This window comes from Notechis scutatus, chromosome 2, assembly GCF_049901735.1.
Source record: "Notechis scutatus isolate UNSWTSFEM ecotype Mainland chromosome 2, rNotScu1.2, whole genome shotgun sequence".
Lineage (NCBI taxonomy): Eukaryota > Metazoa > Chordata > Lepidosauria > Squamata > Elapidae > Notechis > Notechis scutatus.
The window spans coordinates 165,549,951-165,575,125 of NC_142010.1; the positions used below are offsets into that span (position 1 = coordinate 165,549,951).

General features: G+C 36.3%; 2 protein-coding genes across 8 annotated transcripts in view; one reads left to right on the forward strand and one right to left on the reverse strand.

Moving 5' to 3' along the window:
- WDR3 (WD repeat domain 3) overlaps window positions 1–20,112 on the forward strand; it is a 35,727-nt gene extending 15,615 nt beyond the window's left edge. Inside the window, exons 13-26 of the mRNA XM_026675413.2 lie at window positions 996–1,081; window positions 5,041–5,176; window positions 6,608–6,664; window positions 7,554–7,654; window positions 8,680–8,791; window positions 9,335–9,469; window positions 10,797–10,847; window positions 12,151–12,216; window positions 12,744–12,836; window positions 14,382–14,429; window positions 15,800–15,843; window positions 16,981–17,109; window positions 18,733–18,826; window positions 19,393–20,112. Coding sequence (XP_026531198.2) covers window positions 996–1,081; window positions 5,041–5,176; window positions 6,608–6,664; window positions 7,554–7,654; window positions 8,680–8,791; window positions 9,335–9,469; window positions 10,797–10,847; window positions 12,151–12,216; window positions 12,744–12,836; window positions 14,382–14,429; window positions 15,800–15,843; window positions 16,981–17,109; window positions 18,733–18,826; window positions 19,393–19,548 — 1,308 coding nt within the window. The 3' untranslated portion in view covers window positions 19,549–20,112. The remainder of the gene's footprint in view (window positions 1–995; window positions 1,082–5,040; window positions 5,177–6,607; window positions 6,665–7,553; window positions 7,655–8,679; window positions 8,792–9,334; window positions 9,470–10,796; window positions 10,848–12,150; window positions 12,217–12,743; window positions 12,837–14,381; window positions 14,430–15,799; window positions 15,844–16,980; window positions 17,110–18,732; window positions 18,827–19,392) is intronic.
- Window positions 20,113–20,721: 609 nt separating this feature from the next.
- Window positions 20,722–25,175, reverse strand: part of SPAG17 (sperm associated antigen 17) — a 120,243-nt gene continuing 115,789 nt past the window's right edge. For 5 of the 7 annotated variants that reach the window (XM_087957290.1, XM_087957289.1, XM_087957291.1 and 2 more), the window contains 2 exons: window positions 22,930–23,074; window positions 20,964–22,042 (listed from right to left, as the gene is read on the reverse strand). In XM_087957290.1, coding sequence (XP_087813416.1) covers window positions 21,906–22,042; window positions 22,930–23,074 — 282 coding nt within the window. In that variant the 3' untranslated portion in view covers window positions 20,964–21,905. Of the gene's footprint in view, window positions 20,926–20,963; window positions 22,043–22,917; window positions 23,075–25,175 lie in introns of those variants that run through there. The other 2 variants (XM_087957286.1, XM_087957285.1) reach the window with 2 other exon arrangements.

A 25,175-nucleotide genomic window follows, 5' to 3' on the forward strand; every position in this document is an offset into this window, starting at 1 on the left:
CCGCAACGGCGCCCACGGCGGCAACAGGCAGTTCCACCGGGCTCCGCTCAGGTGTCTGGCTGGGGCTGTTGGGAGTTGCTGCCGGTGCGGCCCAGTCCGCGTCGCCTCGGGAAGGGAAAGGCAAAGCGCTTTGCCTTTCCCTTCCCGAGGCGACGCAGGACTGGGCCGCACCAGCGTAGCGACTCCTGACTCAGGGGGCCTCCGAGGAGGGGAAGAGAGTGACTCCTGCCTCCCGCTGTCGTCATCATCTTCTTCTTTTGGGTTAGTGAATCAATTAAACCTTTCATGATAGTGAGATCGTTTCCCAAATTAATTATTTTTATTTTTGAAATTTACCAGTAGCTGCTGCATTTCCCACCCTCGCTTATACTGAGTCAATAAGTTTTCCCAGGTTTTTTTGTGTAAAATTAGGTGCCTCGGCTTATATTCGGTCGACTTATACTCGAGTATATACGGTACTTAAAAATAAGTTATGACTTTTCAGGTATAATGTCAGAGTGAGTGGGTTTTTTTCACATTAACAGTGTAAAATAGTAGTAGTAGTAGTTGATAAGACAAAAGGGAGGGTAATCATCTTTAGGTACAGAGTCCAATTTAGAATTTGGATTGGTAATGCTTTTAGCCTTCGTTGTAAAACTGTATTATTATGGAAATAAGCTACCAATTGATTTCACAGTCCAGGAAAACAAACTGACTGTGATCTAAAAATCCTTTAATGCTGGTTCTCTTATAAATAATCTTCAATGTAATTAGTCAAGGGGGAAGAAGATGGTAGATCATCGTAGATGATTTAGGAGAAGCGGCAGTAAAAACCAGAAATGAATTGGTAATTGTCTGCAAATGGTAGTGTTTTCAGTTCAACTCATTGGCTTTTCTGCATATAATATGCTTTTGAAAAGTGAATAAAGCAATATTTAAGGCTTCTGTTGTGTCATCATTTATATATAACAAAAGTGACCATGCTTAGTTTTAAGTTAAATTATTTTCTCCTTCAGTGCGGTTTTATAACAGGAGGTGCAGATAAATCTGTCAAGTTCTGGGAATTTCAGCTAGTGAAAGACAGGAACAGTATCCAAAAGAGGTGAGAGTGTTTTCTAGGAATTAAAAATAAAATTTAAGCTCTGAATTTTACTCTTATAATATTGTTTCTTTTTAATATAAATTTTATTTGAGTTTTCACAAAAACATAATACAAATAAAACATCTTTTTTTGAGAATAGCATGATCCCTGGTTGTCACTTCTTCATGCAGATACAAACTCAATTTCATATTCATGTTTGTGTTCTATTCCATATCTTATTACTATTTTAACATTTTCTCCATAATTTTTCTCCTCCCTTGGTTTTCTCAACTTTATTTTTAATTATCTCATATCTAAATTCTTTTTCTAAGTTTTGATGTCTTTCCAATCATTATATTTATACTTTTGTCTGTCCTGTTTCAATTTCATATTATCTTTTCTCATTAAACAAATTTTCCCCTGTAGTTACTAATTGGAGTACGACACCTTTATATCTTTTAATTTTATCCATTCAACTCTTACTTAAACTTCAATTTATGCCTTTAAAATTATAACATTCAATATAGTACATAACTTCCAATTGAATTCTGCTCGGTACATTCTTAAAATACACAATATATATATATATATATATATATATATATATATATATATATATATATATATATATGAATGACAATAGCAAATAAAACACTCATTCCATTCCAATTCAATTCTATCATTAATATTAGTTAGAATCTTAACATCTTTAACATTTCTTTTCAATTGAATATCATACTTCCTTGTGAACACTTATAAACTTTCCATAATTCTTTTTTTTCCATATTTCTCTTCACTTATATTTTTATAAATCATTAATAATTAAAATGTTCCCATCCTTTCCTAATTTCATTCTCTCATTCACTTTATTTCATTTATTTATTAACAAACATTCCACTCCATTACAATAAGTATGTCAGATGGTGCTCCATTCAAAATCCAAGAAAGAAATACTTAGACTCCATTAATTAGAGAAAAGATATCTTTTACTGGAAGTCAAGTGGTAGCAACAAAAGAATTCTGAATCTGAGAAAATGAGCACGTAAATCACATATACAAAGTGATGGCAACGTTCCCACCACCAATAGTTCAATTAGCTCATCCAATTAAAAGTTGTGTATAGCATCATGTGGGCATCTCCAGGTGGTGATGAGGCCTCTGTCCATTGACCTTGACATATTTTGATAAAGAGTTGCGGCTGCGCATAGCATATGATAGAAGCCTAAGCAAGAACTTTCCCGCCCCAACTTATACAGTTCTGTTTTGTAACACCTCCAGCTCGCTTCCCATAACCATGTCCCCCCTCCTCCCCCCGTTACTTATGACAGCCAAAAGATGCAAAGCAAAGGAAGAAAATCTTGAAGGCTGACAAAGTATTTTATCCATCATTTTAATCATACATTGTTTCATATTTTCTAAAATTATTTCTATTTCCAACATAACAATACTATCTTATGTACCTTTGCAGAATCCCTTTTCCAATTAAATTTTCACCCATTATCTCTAAATAGGCTTATACTTTCAATACTTATACATTTTCCCTGTTTCTCTATATCTTGTTTCTGTCTTTTATAACTTCTTTTCCTTTCCTTCTTCCCCCTCTTCTTCTCCCTCCTCTTTTTGCCCCCTTGTCTCTCTACTTCTAATTCTCTCTTCTGTGACTTCCTAATATTGTAATTATTTTTCAAACTATTCTTTTTTTGGTTGTTTTTTTCAAATCTTAAACTTTTCACGCTCTTTCCCCCCTTTCCTTTTTTTCCCCACATAAAATTACTTGATCATTAAAGATGGCTTCTTTTTTGTCCCAACCTTCTTGTTCTACAAGTGTTTCTTGTTGTTTCTCATAGTTCCAGATCTCCATTTCAAAAAATTGAAATACGAAGCCAAAAGAACCTCTCCCTTCTTGTGCATCTTCTTTCTGTTTTTTAAGTTCCATTTTCAGTTCTTCTAAAAGTGATGCCATTTTAAACACTTTTAAACAACCACCCGATTGATTTTAGTCATTTAAAACAATAGCCAAAAATCCAAAATCACCAAGTAATCCAAATAATCCAAGGCTGTTTCTTCTTGCTTCTTTTTCCACTTTCTCTTCCTGGGGTTCTATTATTTTGTTACAAAGTTTCAGTTAGAATGTATCTTTTGGAATCTTGTTAAGGTTTCACTGTAAGTTCTTTTAGTTCCAGGAAGTCTCCTTTTTCCAGATCCGCCCTTTTATTCTTTCCTTTTCTCTCCTTTCCTGCTTTTAAAGTTTTTGAGTATCCAAAAGTCTTTATTATCCCTTTGACTTTTTATTTTCAGCATTAAATGCCTATTAATGTCAAAGTGGATTTTTGTCAATTTCTTACTTAAATCTCTTAGCTGTCAGTATAAGGAAGAGAAGAAAAAAAAAAAGCCAAATCCTTTCCCTTCCCTCTCTCCTTCACTGCTTCAAAGTCTTCTTTGGGAACAATGTTATTTTTTATAGTTCAAATTCCAGGGTACCTTACGTTGTTGCTTTTTCAGTTTAACCCGGTCAACCAAAACTTTCTCTTCTTATCTTCCTCCTGCACATTCTTTTCCGGTCGAGTTCTTCTTTGAACACTTCTGCAACCGCTTTCGGGAAAGGGAATAATGGCCAGCTGGAGAGGAGAGATGCAGCTCTCCTTAACCCTGCTGGCGGTCTCCCCTCTACGGGATGGCTTAGACCCGAATCCATGGATCGAAACCGTGCATGATCACGGATTTCGGTCCGTCGCAGAAGAAGCTCAAATCGGAAGTCTACTCTTCTTGTATTGTTGATGCATAGAGTTTACTAGCATGATGTAGAGCAGGGGTGTCAAACTCAAAGCCTGCAGGCCGGGTGCTTAGATCTGGTCCGCAAGGCCACCCTGGAAACAGCGAAGGAGCAGCCCGTGGTGCCTCTGCCGGTGAAAATGGAGCTCAGGAGGGTCGCACATGGCTATCCCAAGCTCCATTTTCACTACAGAGGGTTGCAGGAGACTGTTGCAGCCGAAAATGGAGCTTGGGAGTAAGTTTTTGCTGGCAGAATGCTTGGGCCACCACAGGTGCCCCTGACATGAGTGATGTCAAGCTGCCCACATCCACTCTGGTCCACAAAATATACAAAATCATTTCTAGCCCTCCTGGGACCCCTGAGGTCAAACATAAACCTGATGCAGCCCTCAATAAAATCTAGTTTGACACCCCTGATGTAGAGTGCTTGTCCTTTTTGAAAACATTGGCTAGAAATAATGTTGTATATCTCCTGGACTGTAAACTATTTCTAAGATATTCTATCTATTGTCTCGTAGAAATAAATACTATGCATATCATTTATATTAATTTCTCTTATACTTCTTGCATCAAATTAATACCCTTTATTGGTAGGATGGATAAATTTGAAGATGTTAAAAACATGACCATTTTTATTTAAGCAGTATTTTTAAAAAATATTTAAAATGATAAATATAAAGTGTCCTGTGTTTGAACATTTGGTTCCTATGAAGTTCTATTAGAACTACATTTTACCTCTAAACTATTTTCTTAACTAGACGCACTGGGTTACAGAAGCTTTTCCATATAAATGGGAATGAATTTAATCATTATAAAATGTTTATCGAAAACAGGGCTTTTGTTGCCACTATTCTGTCCTATTCAGTAATTCTTTGGTATTGTTGCAGAGGTATTTTATCTGCCCCTTTTTATTGTTAAAGTGAGCTATGGCACAGAAAAGTGGGAAGTAGAAAGAAGCAACTTTAAATTGTTGTGCAGATTATTTGTTGTGTTCTGGGAAGTAGTTTTGCAAATTGGAAAAGGTGGGATTAAGTCCACTTCTGCAGCTGACCCAGGGGGCTGGATGAGATCAATGCAGGGTACTGATGTCACTGGTGCAGTTAAGGCCTGTTCCGTCATGCAGGCAATGGGAAGAACCACTTTCTTCCCCTTGATTTCTGAATCTAACTCTGCAGTAAAATCCGTATATTGTACTCATCCCATCCTAGGCTCTCTGTGAAACAGACACGCATTTTGCAGCTGGATGAAGATGTTCTCTGTGTTCGGTACAGCCCCAATCAAAAGTTTCTGGCCGCTGCCTTATTGGACTGCACTGTAAAAATATTCTACACTGATACTCTCAAGGTAACCAATACTACCCTTAGTTTGGATATAAAATTAAAGGAATTGATGGAGATTCATTTTAGGCATTAAAAAATTACATTCCTGCTTTTATATGAAGGAGCCAGCTATACAATGAGTTAATTCTCTCCTGTGACCAAGGAAGTGTTGGCCAAATTTTGATCCTATTTCAGTCTAGTTATTTTCTTGTTCTTTCACTTTGCCAGAAATGATTCTCTTTATAGTAGCTTTCTTTCGTGGGTTATTTTTTTTCCAGTGTTTTATTTCCTTCTGATTTTAATTACCTCTGATTTTAGTTACTTCCTTAAGTAAAAAACCAAATCACATTTTCCTGTCTGTTTCTTTGTGGAGTATTTGAAGAGTGTGGTTCAGGAAGTCAAAACATCCTTGAAAAATGAGGGTGGGGCAAATAATAAAGATCTTGCACTATTTATGGATACAGCTAAGCAGAGGTGGTGGGCGTGGGCTTTCATAGCCAGCATCTGTTGGGTGATGTTGGGTTTCAAGGTTTAGTGACCGGGGTCTGGACAACAGATTTCATGATGACAACTGTGCCGGTAGGTCAGATGCAGAGATAACTGCATCAGAGGCAGAGTGGTCTGGTACCATGATCACAGCAATTAAGCAAGGACTGACTGAATTCCTGTCTTTATAGCCAGGTGTGCTGGCAACAAACAGAGTTACTGCAGTTGAAAAATAATTTCCCCAAAGGGCATAATTAGCATTCTCTGTAATTATGCCTTAATAGAGACAGATGCTATTTCTGACGGTGCTGTAAGCAACAGAGTTTAAGGCAACTGAACTGAAAGAAAGGACAAAACCCTCAAGAGTACAGATTTGGTTATTTTCTGATGCTGTTAAGGATGCCTACTGCACTGCAGTGATGTTAGCTGGTGTTATTCCTCTTTTGAGGGGGGAATTTAGATAATTTTTTTGTCAGCCTTATATGTAGAAGTTTTAAAATAATCTTTGGCCAATGATCTGATTAAATGTTTTAAGGAGATTTACTGAAAATAGTGGATAACTGCTTTGGCTCCTCACTCCTCATTAGTATAAGAGAAAAAAGGGAAATAAAACCTGTAGTCCCTCTTTTGAAACATCATTTTTTTCTCCTCTTCCCCAGATATAAAATGTAATTCCCCAACTTCACTGTGAGCCCTACAACTGGAGAGCCTAGCGTGAAACATGGGGAATTGGTGTTAAAGTTGCTCATGCTGAATTTTTCACAAGAAGCAGGCATGATGTACACAGCTTCCTCTTTTCCCGAACAGAGCAGGCTAAATCCTGCAGTGCCACAAGAGACTCTGGGTTGGAGCATTGATTAACCCCAAACAAAAAGCAGAACTTAACATGTCAATGAAATCTGGAAAGATCTAGGTGTTTACTAACACCGTCCTTTTTACAGTGTGTAACAGATGTCTTCTTGGTTTCCAGTTTTTTCTTTCTCTCTATGGCCATAAATTGCCAGTGCTGTGCATGGATATCTCTTATGTAAGTATACCATGCTTTGGAGATTTTTGGCATGGCTTTGTGCTGGAGGATGTGTGTGTGTGTGTGTGAGTATCTCTGGGTATTTACTTATCCATACTAGTTTATTTATGTCGCATGTACCCATTGATGTTGAAGCTGATGTAATAATGTAAAAGTTTCTCTAATAGCTTGAATGAACTTGATTGATTGATTCTTGGTCTGTCATGAAATAGCATTGCCTATCAATGTTAGGTAGGTGGTGGTAGTACTAGTACTAGTAGTAGTAATATCTATCAAGGTCTGTAGAAGTAATGCTTGACTTAGAACCATAATTGAACCTGAAAATGCAGTTGTCAGTTGTGGTGGTCATTAAGTGAGTCACCAAATGGCGTGCCTGATTTTACAATTTATGATTTTTTGAAGCAGTTGTTAAGTGAACTACGTGATCGTTAAATAAGTCCGTATTCCCCAATTGGAGTTGGTTTTTTTTGCCAGAAGTAAAAGCTGAAAACAGGCAAAAAACAACAAACCACTGAAAATCCACAGAACACTGCAAACTGCCACAAATACTGGTTGCCAAGCATTCAAAATGAAATTTGTGTGTGTGTTGTGTGTACACGTATGCGCGCAGCCATTGGAACTTCAAAGACAGACCATAAATAATTCTGAGGGGGTCCATCGTAAGTTGAAATGATTGCTAAGCAGTCAATAAGTGAAGATTACTTGGTGCCAAAAAGAAAACTTGTCTGGGCTGCCTGATGACAGTTAATGGCAGTTCCCTTTTAGCTGTTGTGGAAAATACTGCAGGGTTCTGTTCTGCTGCAGAAAAAGGTACACATACATGTAAGTCTAGATTGAACTGCAGGAACATCTAACAGATAAGGTTCTTTTTCTCTTTGTTCTGCTGAAGGATGGAGCATTAATTGCAACTGGCTCTGCTGACCGGAATGTGAAAATCTGGGGCTTGGACTTTGGGGATTGTCATAGGTCACTTTTTGCTCATGATGACAGGTAAGTCAATGGAAATTGCAAGGTGGGAGATCTCTCTATAAGAGGGTGAAATGTTTTACACTCCTGAAAGAAATCCATCATATTGTAGTCTCTGTAGAACTACATATGGCGCACGCATTGCCCTTTTCAGAACAATGAATCTTTCCGATTAGAGCTCCTGAGGTATAGTCCTTTTTTCTTTTTCTTAACTAACAGCTTTTGGCATCAAGCCCCCTCAGTTGAAAACAATCTTTTCCACACTATTTGCAGTTCTGTTTGTGAAGCTGGACGGATTTACAGCTCCTTCAGAAGATTCAGTTATAAACACTGTACACACTATTTTGTGGGCTTTCAGTTATGGCAGTGGAGGGATTTCTTCAGAAATTTTAACAGCAAAAATGTGCGCTGTATTTTGAGCTTATAAGGGCTCCTTAAAACGAGTTTTGTTTTGGGCTTCTTCTTTTTTTTCAAGAACTTGGTATAAAATGTAGCCTTTTCAGCTTGCAGTAATTAGACTCTTGATGAATGTATCTTTTCTTTTATGTACACTGAGAGCATTTGCACCAAGACAAATTCCTTGTGTGTCCAATCACACTTGGCCAATAAAGAATTCTATTCTATTCTATTCTATTCTATTCTATTCTATTCTATTCTATTCTATTCCTATTCCTATTCCTATTCCTATTCCTATTCTATTCTAGATTTGAGTGTTATTTTATATCTTGCCACTGTATTCTGATTAAATTATCTTGGTTTATATGGTAAATTTTAAGAACAGGACTCAATAAATTCCCCCCAAAACACCAACTTCAATTAAAAAAAATATAGGATAAAATATATCAATGTAGCCAACACATGCTGAATCCATAAATCTTTATCATACAATATACACTGAATTCATAAATCTTTATCACCATGCAGATCTTAAGTATCTTCTTCCCTTTTTAAAATACTTTCCATGATGTGAATATGTGAAGGGGAATTTGGAAATGGTAATGAACTTCCATATCTTCTCATAGTTAATTATTTTTTCTTTCATTCTTTAGTGTAATGTATCTTCAGTTTGTTCCAAAGACCCACCTCTTCTTTACAGCAGGAAAGGACCACAAGATTAAACAGTGGGATGCCGATAAATTTGAGCATATCCAGACTTTAGAGGTAAAATAAAAGATCTCTAGGAATAGACTTCTCCTGAAATTTGCTGTGTATGTGCATATTTGCATGTGGACCATCTGGAATTTATAACTAGTCCAGCATATGATATGAGCAGTGATGAAAATGCTTCATTGTGGCCTCGCTATTCCATGTATGCTGGCTAACACTAGACTTCCAAGTGTAAATCAAGGCATCAATTATTACCTCACCCATAAAACATTTCATGATATAGGGCTTTGCTACTTGAGAACTGCAATGTCATCTAGTGTGACCCAGGAAGTATGTCACAGCACCTGCCCCTTGCTCCCATCCTGTTGATGTTCAAGAAGCTATTGAATATCTGGTTGTTCAACCAGGGGTTGGTAGGTGAAGCCCCTGTTGGATGGATTTGTATGTCTTTATGTTCAGGCTACTTATGAATTTGTTACTTTTTATAATATTGTTCTTTTAAAATTATAGTTTCTCCAAGTTGGGTAGCCTATAAATTGATAAATAACAAAATGGTTTCTTCCCTTCCCTATGACTAACCACCTGTCTAATTGATAGGGACATCACCAGGAAGTGTGGTCTCTGGCCATCAGTCCCAATGGAGATTACCTTGTCTCCTGCTCTCATGATAAATCATTGCGCCTCTGGGAAAGGACAAGGGAACCCCTTATTCTGGAGGAGGAGAAGGAAATGGTAAGAAGTAACCAGAACTTCTCTTTTGAATCTGTTTAGAGGAATTCCGATCCCAGCTCTTCTAATGTATACATTCATATGTACTTGCATTATTAACGAGTTCATTGGTGGTCTCCTTCTTGCAAACCTATCTGTTAGCTCAATGCTGAGGCTTCACACTGTTAACAGGCTGTTCTGTCAAGCAAGCTATTGGTTTAATAGAAATTGTACATTTTTATTTTGGCTGATCACTCAAAAATATTTAAAGGTAAACTCCAGTTTTCTTATTCTCTGATACAAGGACTGACATTTCTTCATATAAATGTCAATGAAACAAAGCATATAGCAATAGCAATAGGACTTATATACCACTTCACAGTGCTTTACAGCCCTCTCTAAGCAGTTTACAGAGTCATATTGCCCCCAATAATCTGGATCCTCGTTTTACCAACCTTGGAAGGATGGAAAGCTGAATCAACCTTGAGCCTGGTTAAATTCAAACTGCCAAATTACAGGCAGTCAGCAGAAGTAGCCTGCACTACTGCATTCTAACCACTGCGCCATCAAGGCTCTTATATATGTTTATTTTACAAGTAAAATAAGCTTGGTTTATTCAGAAGATTTAATCTGAGCTTCTTCCAAACATTTATTATTTCATAACATGGGATAACTCAGCTTTCCAAGTTTCAGGGAATAAATTCTATTTCAATTAGTAAAATTGAATACCTCCCTTTCCCCGCCCTGCTGCCTGTTTTTCTCCTCCTCAAAACCTTCCTCGGGTGATCTACTTTACCTTCAGAGCAATCTTGAGGACCAGCAATGATCTGCAGATAGGAAAGAGGCCTCAGCCATGTATAATAAAACATGCAACGTCACTTTCATTTGTGGCATCTTATAACACTATCAAGTTAGAAGAGAATATTTATAGTTTAGGATTGAGCTGTAGGTCTTTGGTGCTCTCTGAACTGTTTCAAATTCGGTAACATGATCAGACTGAAAGTTCTGAAACATTTGCAAGAAAACTACCAAGCTCAGAGAGCACCAAAGACCCCACTGCTAAGTTACTTTAAATTAAGATGTTATTTTATTGCTGTAGTACTCATGTGGGTCTCCCTTAAATGTTTACTTTTCTTGGTAGGCTGTTATGAGCATAATAAAATTGGGGAGAAAAGAAACAAACATTCTTGAACTGTTTGGAAAAAATGGATAGAATAAAGATTTTAGATTGGTTGGAACAAGGTAGATATGGAAAAAAATAGACTTCTATAGATATTCTGGATCAGGAAGAATTGTTTTCTATTTTAATATACTTTGATATCCTGACATACAAGATACTTTTCTTTCACAGCAAAGAGAAATAGAATATGAAGATAGTATCGCTAAGGAAGATCAGCCAGTGGTAAGCAACATCTGTTTGGATTGTTTTTTCTTCTTTTTCAAGCTGCCACTCTGGGGGAGCTCAAGATGGAGCTGAAGTAGCCATGGAGACTGGAACAATGGGATGTTTGGTTGCTGTTGCCAACTGGCTGACTAGTATTTCCTGGACTGTCTTTATCCTTCATATTTGAACTGAATTTTAGGTCAGAGTTAAAAATTTCTGAGAAACTTGCAGAAATAATAGAATAGACTAGAATAGAATAGAATTCTTTTATTGGCCAAGTGTGACTGGACACACAAGGAATTTGTTTTGGTGCAAATGCTCTCATTTTACATAAAAGAAAAGATACATTCATCAAGAGCCAAGAATCATAAGGTACAACACTTAATGATAGTCATAGGGTACAATAAGCAATCAAATCATACTTAGGAAACAGTCAATAAAAATCGTTAGGATACAAGCAACAAGGTTACAGTCATACAGTCATAAGTGGGAGGAGATGAGTGAAAGGGAGGAAGGAGATGGGTGAAATCTGAATGCTAGTTTTTCAGTTTACGTGTATATTTTCTGTAATTAATTTTGTTGGACATTATAATTATATACCTAGTAGGGCTTTTTTGTAAAATAGTTTCAGATCCCACAAAAAAAGAATATCTGCTAAAAAGCTTACCCTGCACTTGATTCTAGTAGCTCTGTATATTCAGTTTGATCTAGCTTTATTACAGTCCACAGAATTAAGCATACGAAGGTCCTTCAAACAAACTTCCAATTCACACTTTCCTGTTTCTTTTTTCTAATCCAAGATTCCCACTGCTGTATCAATGTAATTACTCTTTTGGTCACAGAATAGCACATTGCACTTTCTTAAGTTAATGAGGAATTATCTCATTTGTTTCTTGATTTTGCCTTGGAATTTTAACAACATTGTCTCACTTGTGTATATTGCATGCTAATATTTACAGTTTTTAAAAAGACTGTAAGAGAACATATGGACACACAAACAGAAGACAATATGAAGACTGTGCTTTCATAAACAAAGCAGTAATCACTTCATTTCAGCTGGAAAGCAACCTGCCATCCCTGTCAGCCTTATGCTTTTTATAGCATTTCATTTATCCTAAGTTTTGCGGTCCATTAAAAAATCAGAAAGTATTTGCCCTGGGCTATCACAGAGCTTATTTATATATACAAAAGATAAAAAATTCAAATTCAGAATTGTAGATGTTCAAAATGGACCTAAAATTTTAGTAGATATATTTAGATTTCAAGAGATGTACCCTCTTTTACAGATCTTAATTTTTAAATGTTTTTTGTTTCTTCCCAGGTTCCTGGGGAGATTCAGGGTGAGGCTGGATTAGCCGGGAAGAAAACCATTGAAACTGTCAAGGCTGTACGTTTATTTTTCCTAGAATTTTCTACTAAAAGAGAAGTTTTTTTTTCTTTTTTAAAAAAATATTTGCAAAATATTCATATCTCGCCTTTAAAAAAATCCTCTACATCAATCACTGATCAGAAAGATGTCCAAATAAAGCACAAACTTTCTAATGCATTGAATTAGACTATCCATTCTATTTGCCTATGTGTGGTTTCAGTGGGAGGCAGACTTATGATTGAGTAAGAATCATTATCGAAAAGGTTAACTTCTACATCATCTCATTTTTCTAGCAGTTGAACAATCAAGGGAGAAATACTAATGTTTCCTTAGGCACAACTTCAAGATATTTGTTTGTGTGACGGCAGGATTTGAAACTACTACAGTATGGCATATGGACAGTCCCTTCCCTAAAACATAAAGTGCATTTGATATTTTCCAGCATTGCTATTGTAATGGCTCTAGATTGCAATTATTTGCTCTGATAGACTTTTGTATTTAATTACTACCATGTATTTTGGAGTGTTTTCTTTTTTCCTCTCTAGGCTGAACGAATCATGGAAGCCATTGAACTTTACAGGGAGGAGACTACGAAACTGGAAGAGCACAAAGCCATCTGCAAAGCTGCTGGAAAAGAGGTGAGGAAGCAACAAGTTGTGTTTTCTTCAGTGTAGTGTGAGCAAATTATCAGAGTGAATACTTATGGAGCTGAAAAGAGGCATAACTTAACATTTGTACTGATCTTGGTATCTTTGAGATCCATGTTCTAAAGTGGATAAAAGTACACTAAACAAGTGCATATAGTGAAAGGTCCTTCCCGTTTGATGTAACAGAACCATCCAAATAAAAAGTTAAACCCAACTTCTGCCTAAGAATGCAGGGAAATTCCCAAACAAAATTTGCTATTATTTAAGTTCAATTAGATTTTTCCCTTCAGTTTTAATCCATGTCCAAGTAGAAAGGAAATTTAGAAGAGACCCTATTTATTTATTTAGCTCATTTATTTAGCATATTTATATAGCTGCCCATTTCACAAACATCTAACTGGGTGGCATAGAACACAAGAGTTGAAAACTGCATTACAGTCTAAAAACAATGATAAATAAACAGATAAAACCCAAGAAAGTGGGAGGACAGATATCACATCAGTCCACCTTCCAGGCTCCCCCTGGGATCCCTCTCTCCCTCCTAAGAGTGGTGAAAAAAAAACCCGTGTTTTATGGTACGCTTCAAACATTTGAAAAGATCTTATATAAAACAGGGTCAATATCTATTTTCTTTCTCTCCAGAGAGAATAATGGGCTTTTAAGTTACAGGAAGGCAGATTCCAAACAAGTATTATGAAAAATTTCCAAAGGGCAAGAACATGGTCATACTATAAGCAATTACCCAAAGATGTAATTGGCCACCTTTCACTTGTTGTCGAGGAGGAAGCTGCACAGCCATCTGTCAGGGAAGCTTTACTTTGGAGTGTTGGACTCGACATCTGAATGGCCCCTTCCAATTCTTATGACAGGACATAGAAGACTGTCCTATCCCTAGGGGAAGTTGGCTAAAAACTAAAAGCTCACTTGAAACAAACATGGTCTTCTTGGATATCTTCTTTGCTTCGGACAGGAAGAAATATTCATCGTCAGTGAGCTTTGCAAGGCTCTCAATGCAAGGCTTAATTTTGGAAATGGGGGCTGATAATTTGATTGTCAGTAAATGTAATATAATTCACTGTTCGTGGAAATTACCTCATCAGTGTTTGTTTCTCTCTTAAGCTATTGCCACTGTTTACTAAGTAATGTTTAATATCTGTAACAAAGTATTGACGCCAGTGCTTCATGTTCTCTTTACATTTGATTCACTGCATGTTATCTCCCTGTATCTGTATCTATGATTTGCTTCAGTTGTAACAGCTTATATTTGAACGTGCATACATAAAATGAGTTATTTGGAAAACCATGATCCTGTCAAGGATCCTTGCTGTTTGGTTATGTGTATAGTTGGTTAGGGTAGATTAAATTAATATTTTATGAAACTGAGTGGATTTAAGACATGTTTTATAACTAGAAAGAGCTGTTTCTTTTTTTCAGGTAGTGAAATGATGCATTTAATTTTTCAAAACAAGATATGTTAGCAAATTACTTTTGAATTTTCATATAAGTTGGTTATTATAACTCAGTTTATTTCTCCAGGTTCCTCTTCCTGTAAATCCAATTCTCCAGGCATATGGCAATATTTCAGTAAGTCTGCTTTTAGTCATTTTAAGGAACTTTCTTGGCATATAAATAGATCATAAATAGAAGTATATATCTCATGTAAAGGTCTGGGTAGAGTTTATAATGGATTAGAAATCATGTTTGTGTGTTTCTTTTTTTATTCTTTTCAAACTTAGTGTTCCTATAATTTCATGTTTTGGTAACTTAAAATTTCCATGAGCAGGATAACCTTGGTGCAACTTATATTCTCTCTTTTTTTGTACAGAAGCAGAATTAGTTGAATTATCAATCTTTCTGCTGAATCCAACTATTTTATTTTATTTTTTAAAACTCCTTTTCTTTAATCATTTTATTTTTCATTAATCTAGAACTAAGGAAAAATTTCCTGACAGAACAATTTAATCAGTGAAATAAATGACTTACCTCCAGAAGTTGTGAATGCTCCAACACTGGAGGTTTTTAAGAAGAGATTCGACAACCATTTGTCTGGAATGGTATAGGGTTTACTGCCTGATCAGGGGGTTGGACTAGAAGACCTCCAAGGTCCCTTCCAATTCTGTTATTCTGTTACTCTTTTTATGCATGTGTGAGATAGATTTCACAGATAAACATTTTAAAAATTGGGGGTATATTTGCAATCTTGAGGAGATTAATTTTTTTGTGTTCATATTTCTACCTGAAAAACTTCTTAATAGATCTGTCTCTTAAAAACTGCCTTGTTGTTATAACTTAGTAACTTACTACAAGTAAGAATGGAAATCAGATACAATAAATCTTACTAAAGGAATTTTCAAGAACTTTGCCTTTTCTCACATTTACATTTTATTTCGCTATAGTAAATCTGGCAGCTAATAATAAAATAGCATTACTGATCACTTACATCCACCTTTTGTAGTTCTTGGGAGAATAGGAAATAAAGCCACAAGAAAATTAATTTCCAAAATGAGTTGTGTAATTTTTTGTTTTTGATTTCTTTACAATCTGTTTTTTAATTTTTATCAAATTGGTACATATTGGTAACAGTTACGTTTACAGTAATTGTTCCTTTGAAGTAACCAAAGGAGTAATTAAACAGACATTGCTACAAATATGTACCTTATTAATAAGCTCGAACACAATTGGTAAATATAATGCAATTTCAACACAGTGGAGTACAATCTATACATTTATCTATACATTAAGGGTCAATACTTGATGATTTGCTGAAATAAATGAAAGAGAATATGAAGTGAGATGGTCACTTCTCTGTGATAGTTGTTTGTGTAGTGAGTAAGTTGTTAGTGTAGTGAGATACAGAGAAAAATAGTATGCATCTTAAAATTGGTTGGTGAAAGTTAAGAATTTGAATTATTTACTGTAGCTTATGATGAAATTATTCTTGTTTTTCCTTGCAGCCTTCTGCATATGTATTGGATATTTTCAAAAAGGTGAAATCAAGGTGTGTTCATAGAAACTTACCAACAAAATCTTGAATTTCTTAATAGCTTGTCTAATGGGAGCTGCTGAGGTAAAAGTGAGAATGATCTCAGCAAGTTGAATCTACTTTGTATGAATCCCATGTTCTATTTTCATAATCTGTAGTTCTGTCAAGCTGCATTAAGACAACCTAATAAAGTATTGCCCTAATAAAGTATTGAGCGCTACTGAATGTGTAGCATTTCAAATATGATAATATTCTTGGAATCCCATGATACAATGTATCTTCTGTGTCTTAATTAGATTCAGAATATACAGTTTTACTGCCCCTCAGACATTGTCCTTAGCTCTAATGATCAGAGTAATCAGCAGTCATATCACTGGAAGCATGTAGACAGAAACTTTCTTTTTGCAATTCTCCTCCAAACTCACTCACTATGAGGAGCTAAATAATATTTCTGAGGGTTAAATGAACCATAAAATTGCAGCTAATTTACTTCTAGAGAGCCAGTTCATTCAAGTACTTCTATGCAAATTACCATCTTGTCTTTTATGGAAGTATGGCTGTGAGTATCAGTGGTTCTAATGGTAGAAATTGCCCTAGAATTTGGGCTGGCAACTTGTCCTCCATACGTTATTGGACTGCAATTCCTGTCATATTTTTCCATAATGGCTAAGGCTGATAGATTCTGCAGCTCACACATACGTTGACTACCTCTGCTGTGAAATAAAATTAAGCCACATTTCACACAGGATAGAGTTTCTCAAACTTTTGCTGTACGGAGCCCACTTGAGAGGCTAGTGTTTCAGAAAAAAAACTTCAGGCATTTGCTTCTAACTATTATCCAGCTGGAATTAAGTAAGGAGAGCAGGGAGACCAAGCTGGAGCAAGACTGAGAATCAAAGGTAGAACCAGACCTGTCGTTTGAAACCATTGATTCAGCATGATCCCTATTTTATTGATTAGCTAATTCTATTTCTTGGAAAGAAGGCAGTAACAGTGCCAGGAACTGTTTAAAGTATGCCTTCCCTTTGCCTTGAGCATCTGCTTTTCTGCCCTTGATAAGAGAAAAATATTATTGCCAGACTGTTGGTTTTTTTTAATGTTGTTGGTGCTTGATATGGAAATGATGATCCTTTTTCTTTCCCACTCTCATAGTGAATTGGAAGAATCCCTTTTGGTTTTGCCTTTCTCCTATGTACCTGACCTTCTAATGCTCTTCAATCAATATTTTGAATTGGGTCTAGAAGTAGAGTTGCTCTGCCGAGCTCTCCTGTTTCTGCTTAGGTAAATTGAAGGATTTTTTTTTCTTTGTAATCAGGTATACTATTACTATTTTCTTTAAGACTGACACTAGCTTAGATTAATTTGGGGAACCTAATCAAAGTTTGGCATGCTTAGAAAGCGAATTTGAATTTAATAAAAAAACAAACCAATAGCTCAATTTTTGTGCACAGCTTAGCAGTTCTGGTTTAGTCACTAGAACATAAATATACAGGTGAAAGTTGCTGGTTTGCTGTTTCATCATTTTTGTTGATTTAAAAACATACATCAGTAGAATCAATCTCTAGTCAACGAACATTTCACTTAAGCTGGATATCAGTATCCCTAATCCCTTTATCTTGCGCTATAGACCATTACTTCACATTCTTTGATATCTTGTAATTGTCAAAGGTGGCAAAACTGGCAATAAAGTCTGTCAATATCGAACAATTGTTCTTGTAGGCAACCCTGATCAACATGCATATTCAATGAAAAATTAAAAATGCTGTTTACTTTGTGAATTGCTTTAATATTGTTGACAAGTAGTATAATCGAGACTTATGTGTTTGTTTGCTTGCTCACTTGTTTGATTTCTGGGTAGTGTGCAAAAATCAAGCACAACAAAATGTACCCCACAATAAGATTAAATGGCTATACATAAAAATGATAATTTTTTCAAAATGCAACTCCATGTTATTGAGGCTGAATGAAAAGGGTGTGTTTCTAAGCCCTTCTTGGCATCTCTATCAAGAGTGCTCTACATATGAGACCCCATCAGCAAGATAGATTGATCCCAAGTAATAAGCAGGTGAACCAGCTGCCACTAAAAACAGGCCTCCTTATTTTATCTCAATAATTAGTACAAATCTCGTTTGAGGTTGGCTTTCTCTAGATGTTACAGGGTTTTAAAACAACGAATAGCATCTTGTATATATCTGGAAATTAGTCAACAATTAGGGTAAAGAGTTCAGAGTAGGGAGAAAATGACCTCTGCAGGATAAAGTGGAAGTTGCAAGTGTATCTTATTACAAAATTCAAGCTTGGAGGTTACCAGCAGAGGTGTGTTTTGGTTTTTAGACTTAGACTAAAGATTTGTAAAAATGACCTGTAACAGTGCAGGAATTATTATTTTTTTGTCTAAAGTCACACTATGATGTCAGGGGCTTGAAGCAAAGTGAGGAATGAGGGAAAAAGTGACGGACTTTCTTTTCCCTGCCTCTATTCTTCTCACTCAGTAAGCTATCTGAGGAGTCAAAGACTTGCTATTATGCTTATTGTAATTATCTAACTTTATCTATTATCTATCTATCTATCTGAATACCTCCCCTCTCTTTTACTCCTATCATTTTAGTTTCATGGCTAGTTTTTGCTAGTGGTCGGAACTTGCAAAAATATTCTTCCCCTTTGCTACTCTTCTACAATTTCAGGGTGTTTTTGTTTTTCTTTCCATGCTACATGAAGATAGGCTACATGCTACATGAAGTTTCCTCATTCTCCCTTCCTGCCCTGGGATTTCATCTTGATACCATGGGAACCTGTCTTTTTTCCAAAGTTTAGACAAAGTTCCTCCTGGATTAGTCAGGAATCCAGAAACAATATCTTGATAATCTCAAAAAAATATTTTCCTGTCTTTGTTCCTCCTCCTAGGATACACTTTGGGCAGATTACAAGCAATCAGCTTCTTGTTCAAGTGATGGAGAACCTGAAAAAAACTACCCTTTCCAGAGTCAGTCAAGTGAAAGTAAGTGTGCAGTTGCACAATATTTCTGCATGTTTAAAAATTGATTGTTTAGAATTTAGAAACAACCTGGTTTACAATTCTAGTCTGATCTCCTAAGCTCTGCAGTTCCTTATCCAGGGTCATGGAAGAGGCAGCAAGTGAATATCTCAGTGGATATCATCTGCATTAAGAGTTAGGAGCATCCTCTCAGCCCCAGTTCATGTCTCTTTCCTTAGAGCTAGGAATATGGATGGAATGGGATGACAAAAATTCCCGTAGTTTTGTCAAATAGTGAGAGAGTAAGGATTAAAGCTGCTTGGTATCTGAAACAAAGAGGAAAATTTGCTGATAAGCTAATACTTAGCTGCTATGATTTTTTTCCCCTCCAGTTTTGAATCCCATCTGAAATAATAGGATAACGTTGCCATTATCTTACAGTTTTAAAGTGGGTGTCAGGATTACTAGATAATTGAGTGTTGAAATAAGAGCAAGTGGATATGGAACTAAGTAGACGATACTTTAATGGTTTTCCTGGTCTTTTCTTAAACTTCTTAAACTATTCATTTGTATTTATGTTCTACCTTTAGGATGTTCTGGGATTTAATATGGCTGGTCTCCAGTTCCTAAAAAGAGAAATTGAAGCCAGGGATGAAGTGACTTTTTTTGCTGATGCTACTGACCGATTTGAGGAGAAAAAGAGGAAGAGAAAGAAGAAACAGAAGATGATTCTTGCAATGCTATGAAGTGGTTTGCTGAAGGAATTATTGCTGCCCAAAATGTGATGCATGCTTTCACCTCCTGAAGAGGGAGTGGCTCTCAAGGATTTGGGAGAGGATGAGAGAACCAGATAAAAATCAGGCTGAGTTTTTATCCACAGGTTTTGAGATGGGTTGTAAATCAGGACTATCTCATGTGTCCCCTGCTTTTGACTGCGACAACATTTTCTGACCTGATGCTTTTGCTCTTCTTTAAAAGCTACCTCCTATCCCAGGATCCCACACTGACTCTTATCCCACTCGTCATAATGACAAATCATGCAGATAGAGCTCTCTGCCCTCTTGCTGGGTGGATGAATTGTTTTACAACAACATTGTTCTCCCCATCCTCTGAAGAAAAGAAAAGAAAAGAAAAGAAAAGAAAAGAAAAGAAAAAGCAACAATTGTTCAGATTTGATCTGGCTACGAATGACATGCTTCACACAATATAGCATTTTGGAGAATAGACCTTTCTTTCAAGTTTGAGGTTTCATTTGTACTTGCTTTTCAATCTTATTTTTGCTATTTAATGAATTTTTCATTTTAATTATAGCAGTTTGTATTCGACTCGTTATTTTCTGATCTTAGTTTTGGAGTGGAAATGGGGTCAAATGTTTTACTCATTTAAATGAAACAATATGTTTTTTTCTCATGGACTACAAGACTGAGATTGTTAGGATTATATGTTTTGAGTATTGAGTTCAATTGCATATTAGTTGCCATTTGCAATTCCATAAATCATTTTGTTCCTCTATGGTACAAGCTCTGTTGTAAGCCTTGAAATCCCAACAAAAGTCTTCCAGATGACATATTAAAGTTAAAAATTAGCTCTCCAGATGTGTAATGAGGTGAAAATCTAATCTAGCCTAATAAAGAATCTGGTTTCCCCATTTAACCTTGAACACTAGCACCAGAAAATTCAGCAAGTTGCTTCTTACTTTTCTAGGGAAGGCACATGGGCAGAATTTCAAAATAAGTATTGATAGGTTATTAATTCTATCCCAGTATCAAAATTAGCTGTTTGTGATGAATGCTAGTGGTATTCTCAAAATATTAGAGATGTTGCACAAGTTATTTGTGCTTTTTCACCTTCAGCAAGGTGAATAGCAATTTGTTTACATTCCCTTTAAATTTTCATAAATCCAAACCACAAGATTTACTGTAATGCAGAATTTTTCTTATTTATTGTTGCATGTTCATATTAAGATATGCCCACAATTGTTTACAATACCAATTTATATACAATGCGTAAATATTAGTTTAAAAACCATTTCATTAACCTTTGAAAACATTGATTTAACATTCTTTGCTTATTAAGAATGTTACCACTGTAGGACTGTCATAATGGAAAAAATCTGGTCTGCTCTGCAAAACAAACAAAAAATTATATAAGCATATGGACAAATTTCTAAGCAACTTTTCTGATGTAACTTTCTAGTACAACTAACTTGACTGTCAAAATGCGTATGTCTGCTAAATTCAGCAGGTAGATACAATCATTTATTTGCCTTGTGCATTTAAAGTAAGTTAAAGCAATAATGGAAATGGATTTTTGCCTTTGACATTTTCTTAAATATGGAATTCTTACTTAATGAAGCAGATGGCTTGAGTCCACTTGTGGCCTCTGCCCTCCTCTGAAAACTGGTGACAGAAAAAAAAAGTCTGTCTAAAAGAAACGAAATCCTCCTACAGGTAGATCTTACTTTCCTCAAAAAATGCTGAAAGCAGACCACTGCTTATCCAATCATTCCAAATTATTTTAAGTTTTCTTTGCAAAAAACCTTGCATATGATTTGAACTTATGAATTTATGTAGTTTTTATTTGCATTTTCTGGTCGCTAGACAAATATATTATTGACTCAAGGATGCAGAGGTGACTGTTTGGCAGAAAGCAGTTGGCCAGACAAGAATCAGGAAAGGAATCTCAATTTGCCAAATCCTTTTCTCACTGTTTCTTTTTTCCTGAGTGCAAGAGGCATATCACCTACCCCAGCAGTACATTGAAATGTGTCCACCTAGAATTCTGCAAGCCACTTATTTAAAAAGCATGTGTAGCATACAGTGTCCCAATAGGTTTTATGCACATTTTAAATTTTGTGATATTTCACTGCTTGAATATTTTGGTGTTGTAATTCTCTCATTTAGGATCTGTCCCTATCAATGCCATTCATGACTCTTAAGCCCAAATGGTCTATTGGTTGCCCTCCACCTACACCCACTAGCCCTTCCCCACCATCCCAAGCTCCTTACTACTTCCTCTCAATAGTGGTTTAATTGCCACACATAAGGTCTCATTTTGATAGGGTGAAACCCAGACTTTCCATACAGAAATACAATTGCTTACATTAATGAGGAAGCTTGTGAGGAAGTATTACTCTAAACTGAGAGGCTGGATTTGCTGGAATCAACTGGACACTGGAGGCTTGCCTTCCCTTGGGATAGTTTGATGGTCTCTCATCATAGATGATGTCTGTTAAGACTGGTGAAAAAGCAAGTTAAGGAGATACATTGTTTTGCTAAACCCTTTTCCGAGCTTTGAGTGTTATAAAAGCATAATAAAGCATAAAGACATTCTTTAAAAAAGAGGCTATCTGATCCACTAAATTCAACTTTCATTTTGGCAACACAAAAGCATTGAGAAAATACAATGAGCCATGAGACTCCAGAGACATGAGACATGAAATTAAATGAAATGAGACATGAGACTTCTTTCTTACACAGTTTAGCAGAAAAAGTAATAATGATGTCCCTGGGTCAGCTATCTTACATTTTTGTCCATGTGATAGAGTAGCACAGGGTCATAGACAACACCAAGTAAACTGTTTATAGTTTCTTTTATGTTACTTGTGTTTGACAGTGCTACAGCTGATAATGAAATGCCACATTCTCAGTTGTACAAACATGTAATGTGTGTTTGTGCTTTCAGTATCTCCTGGGAGATGTAATTTTCCTTAATATAGGAAAAATTAACAAGACAACAATAGAAAACTGAAAAACTCCAAATAAAGCCTTTGTTATAAAATAGATTGAAGTGATATTCTGGTTCTTAGAAATAGGAGCAATGTAATTGTATGTAAACACCTTTTTGATAATATGCCAGCAGCTGAAGTGAACAATAGAAAGTAGGCATGACTGCTCCTATAACAACTTCCAAATAAACATGCATAATGTTTATGAGGGTATTGCCATGGAAAGGTTTTATTTTGAAAGATAGCACTAAAAATAAATAAAAATAAGTGTGGGATACTAAATAAGTAAATAAGTGATTTAAAGAAAGGTAAGATTGCCACTTGTCAGTGGAGTAAAGACTATTAGTTTATCCTATATAAACTCAATGTAGAACAAAAGAAAAGAAACACTGAAAGATATTTGCTTCCACAGGAAGAAATAGTATTTCGGTTTCAGTTTGAATTTCAATCTGATGGGAAAGTTTGTCCAAGCCCTCATCTCCTTCCACTCCAATAGCCATGGCAAAAATCTCTATTTCCAGTACAGTTTGCAGTCCAGCAGCCACCTAGAAAAGACAAATCATATAATTCACCATGAAAAAAATTGATTCTTGCCTCCCACTTTCCACTATCTTGCTCCCTTTAAATTATTCTTAACCATCACCCTAAATAAACTTGCTGGTAAGGCTTCATTTCATTTGTGACTTGAATTTTCACCATAACATTTCTACTATAAACTCTTCACTTGAAACTGTGATAACAAATGACCTGTTTGGAGCACAGAGTGAAAGAAAGTTAAATCCCATGTAATTTTCTTGGTGTGAATAGTCCCAAACCATTTTTATGGCAATTTACTCTTCAAATGTTCAACATAGAATTTCCTTCCTGTTACTATACTGTATAATCCCTGAAACTGATGATATATCATTTGAACACAACGAAAACTAAAGAATTGTAGATAAGCAGCATGTTAAAGGTAATTTAAAGCAGTGGTTCTTAACCTGGGCGATATTGCCCCCCAGAGGGCGATTTCGTTTTTCAGGGGGGGGCGATAGAACGAAAAGGGGTGATGCGGGGGCGAAGGAATGGAAGGGGGGCGATATGGGGGTGATGGAGCGAGAAGTTTTGGGAACACTTTTTGAGTCTTTTTGTACAGTGAACTGCTGTATATCTGTCGTACAAAAACATCAGATCACTCGCTATTAGTGCATTGAACTGTGTTTTAAAATGTTCCTCCAACTAGCTTCAGTACAGAATGCCGTACATATGTGAATACGCATCTCATCTTCATGCGCGTTGCACAGCAGCCTCTATCACTCTACCCATACAGTGGCGCGCCATTGGCCAGAATGGGCAGTGATGGAGGGGTGAGTGCTTCTTTTGAAACATTGCATGCTGAGTGACTGTCCCCTGTGATGTCAATGTAACTGTTGAAACTTTTATCGACATCCACGTGTTTTATAGTGTTCCCGTGCAGTCGAAAATTTAATTTGTAGTTAGTGCCTTTCATTTTGAAGACCTCTCAACATGGCCAAGAAGAGGAAGTGTCACCAATATTCGATGGAATACCTAAAATTGGGATTCATTCCATCTCCTTCCAACGTACAGCTCCTGTTTTGTCTTCTTTGTGAGAAAACATTTTCAAATGAAGCGATGAAGCCTTCCCGACTGAAAGACCATTTGGTAAGAATTCATTTGGATAAAGCTGACAAACCGATATCGTTTTTCCAATCCTTAAAGGCCAAGTTGGAGGCACTGTTGAGAAGGTATTTGGAAAATCGTCACTCAATGCCGACAAGGGGCTCATTTGTTCCTATGAAGTATCTTTGTTGATAGCAAAATGTGGCAAACCTCACACTATCAGAGAAATGCTGATTTTACTAGCAGTGAAACAGATTGTTGCCACCATGTTGGGGCCCATTGCAATCACTGTCACGCAATCGATTCCTTTGAGCAATGACATTGTATCAAAAAGAATTGATGAAATGGCTGCTGATGTGGAAGAAAGGCTTATTGACACTTTGAAAAGTACAGAATTCGTGATGCAGATTGATGAGTCAACGATTCCTGAAAATGAAGCCTTGTTATTGGCTTATGTCCGTTTCATCAACAGAAATGAAGAGATCAGGGAAGAACTGTTATTTGCTCAAAATTTAGCCACCGACACAAAAGGTTCTTCGATATTTAAAAAGGTTGAAGAGTTTTTTAATGAGAAAAACGTCCCTTTGACAAACGTCATGGCATGTGCAACCGATGGAGCTGCATCCATGGTTGGATGATATCGCAGATTTCAAGCTCATCTAAAATCGGTTTTACCTGGAGTTATGACCGTCCATTATGTCATTCATAGACAGCACCTTGTCTCAAAAAAATTGAGTGGCCGTTTGCATGAGTCTATACGTTACGTCATTAACGCTGTGAATAAAATTAAGTCGAATGCTTTGAACAACCAACTTTTTCACAAGCTTTGTGAAGAAAATGATGAGGAGTTTGAACGTCTCCTTTTGCACACCAAAGTAAGGTGGCTTTCAAAAGGAAAGTGTTTGGGGTGATTCCACAAACTTTTTGACAGAGTTGTCGAATTTCTTGAATCCATTGATCCAAGTTTAAGCAGTTCTCTTAAACTTCGACATCTGGATGTAGCTTATCTCGCTGATTTTTTTAACA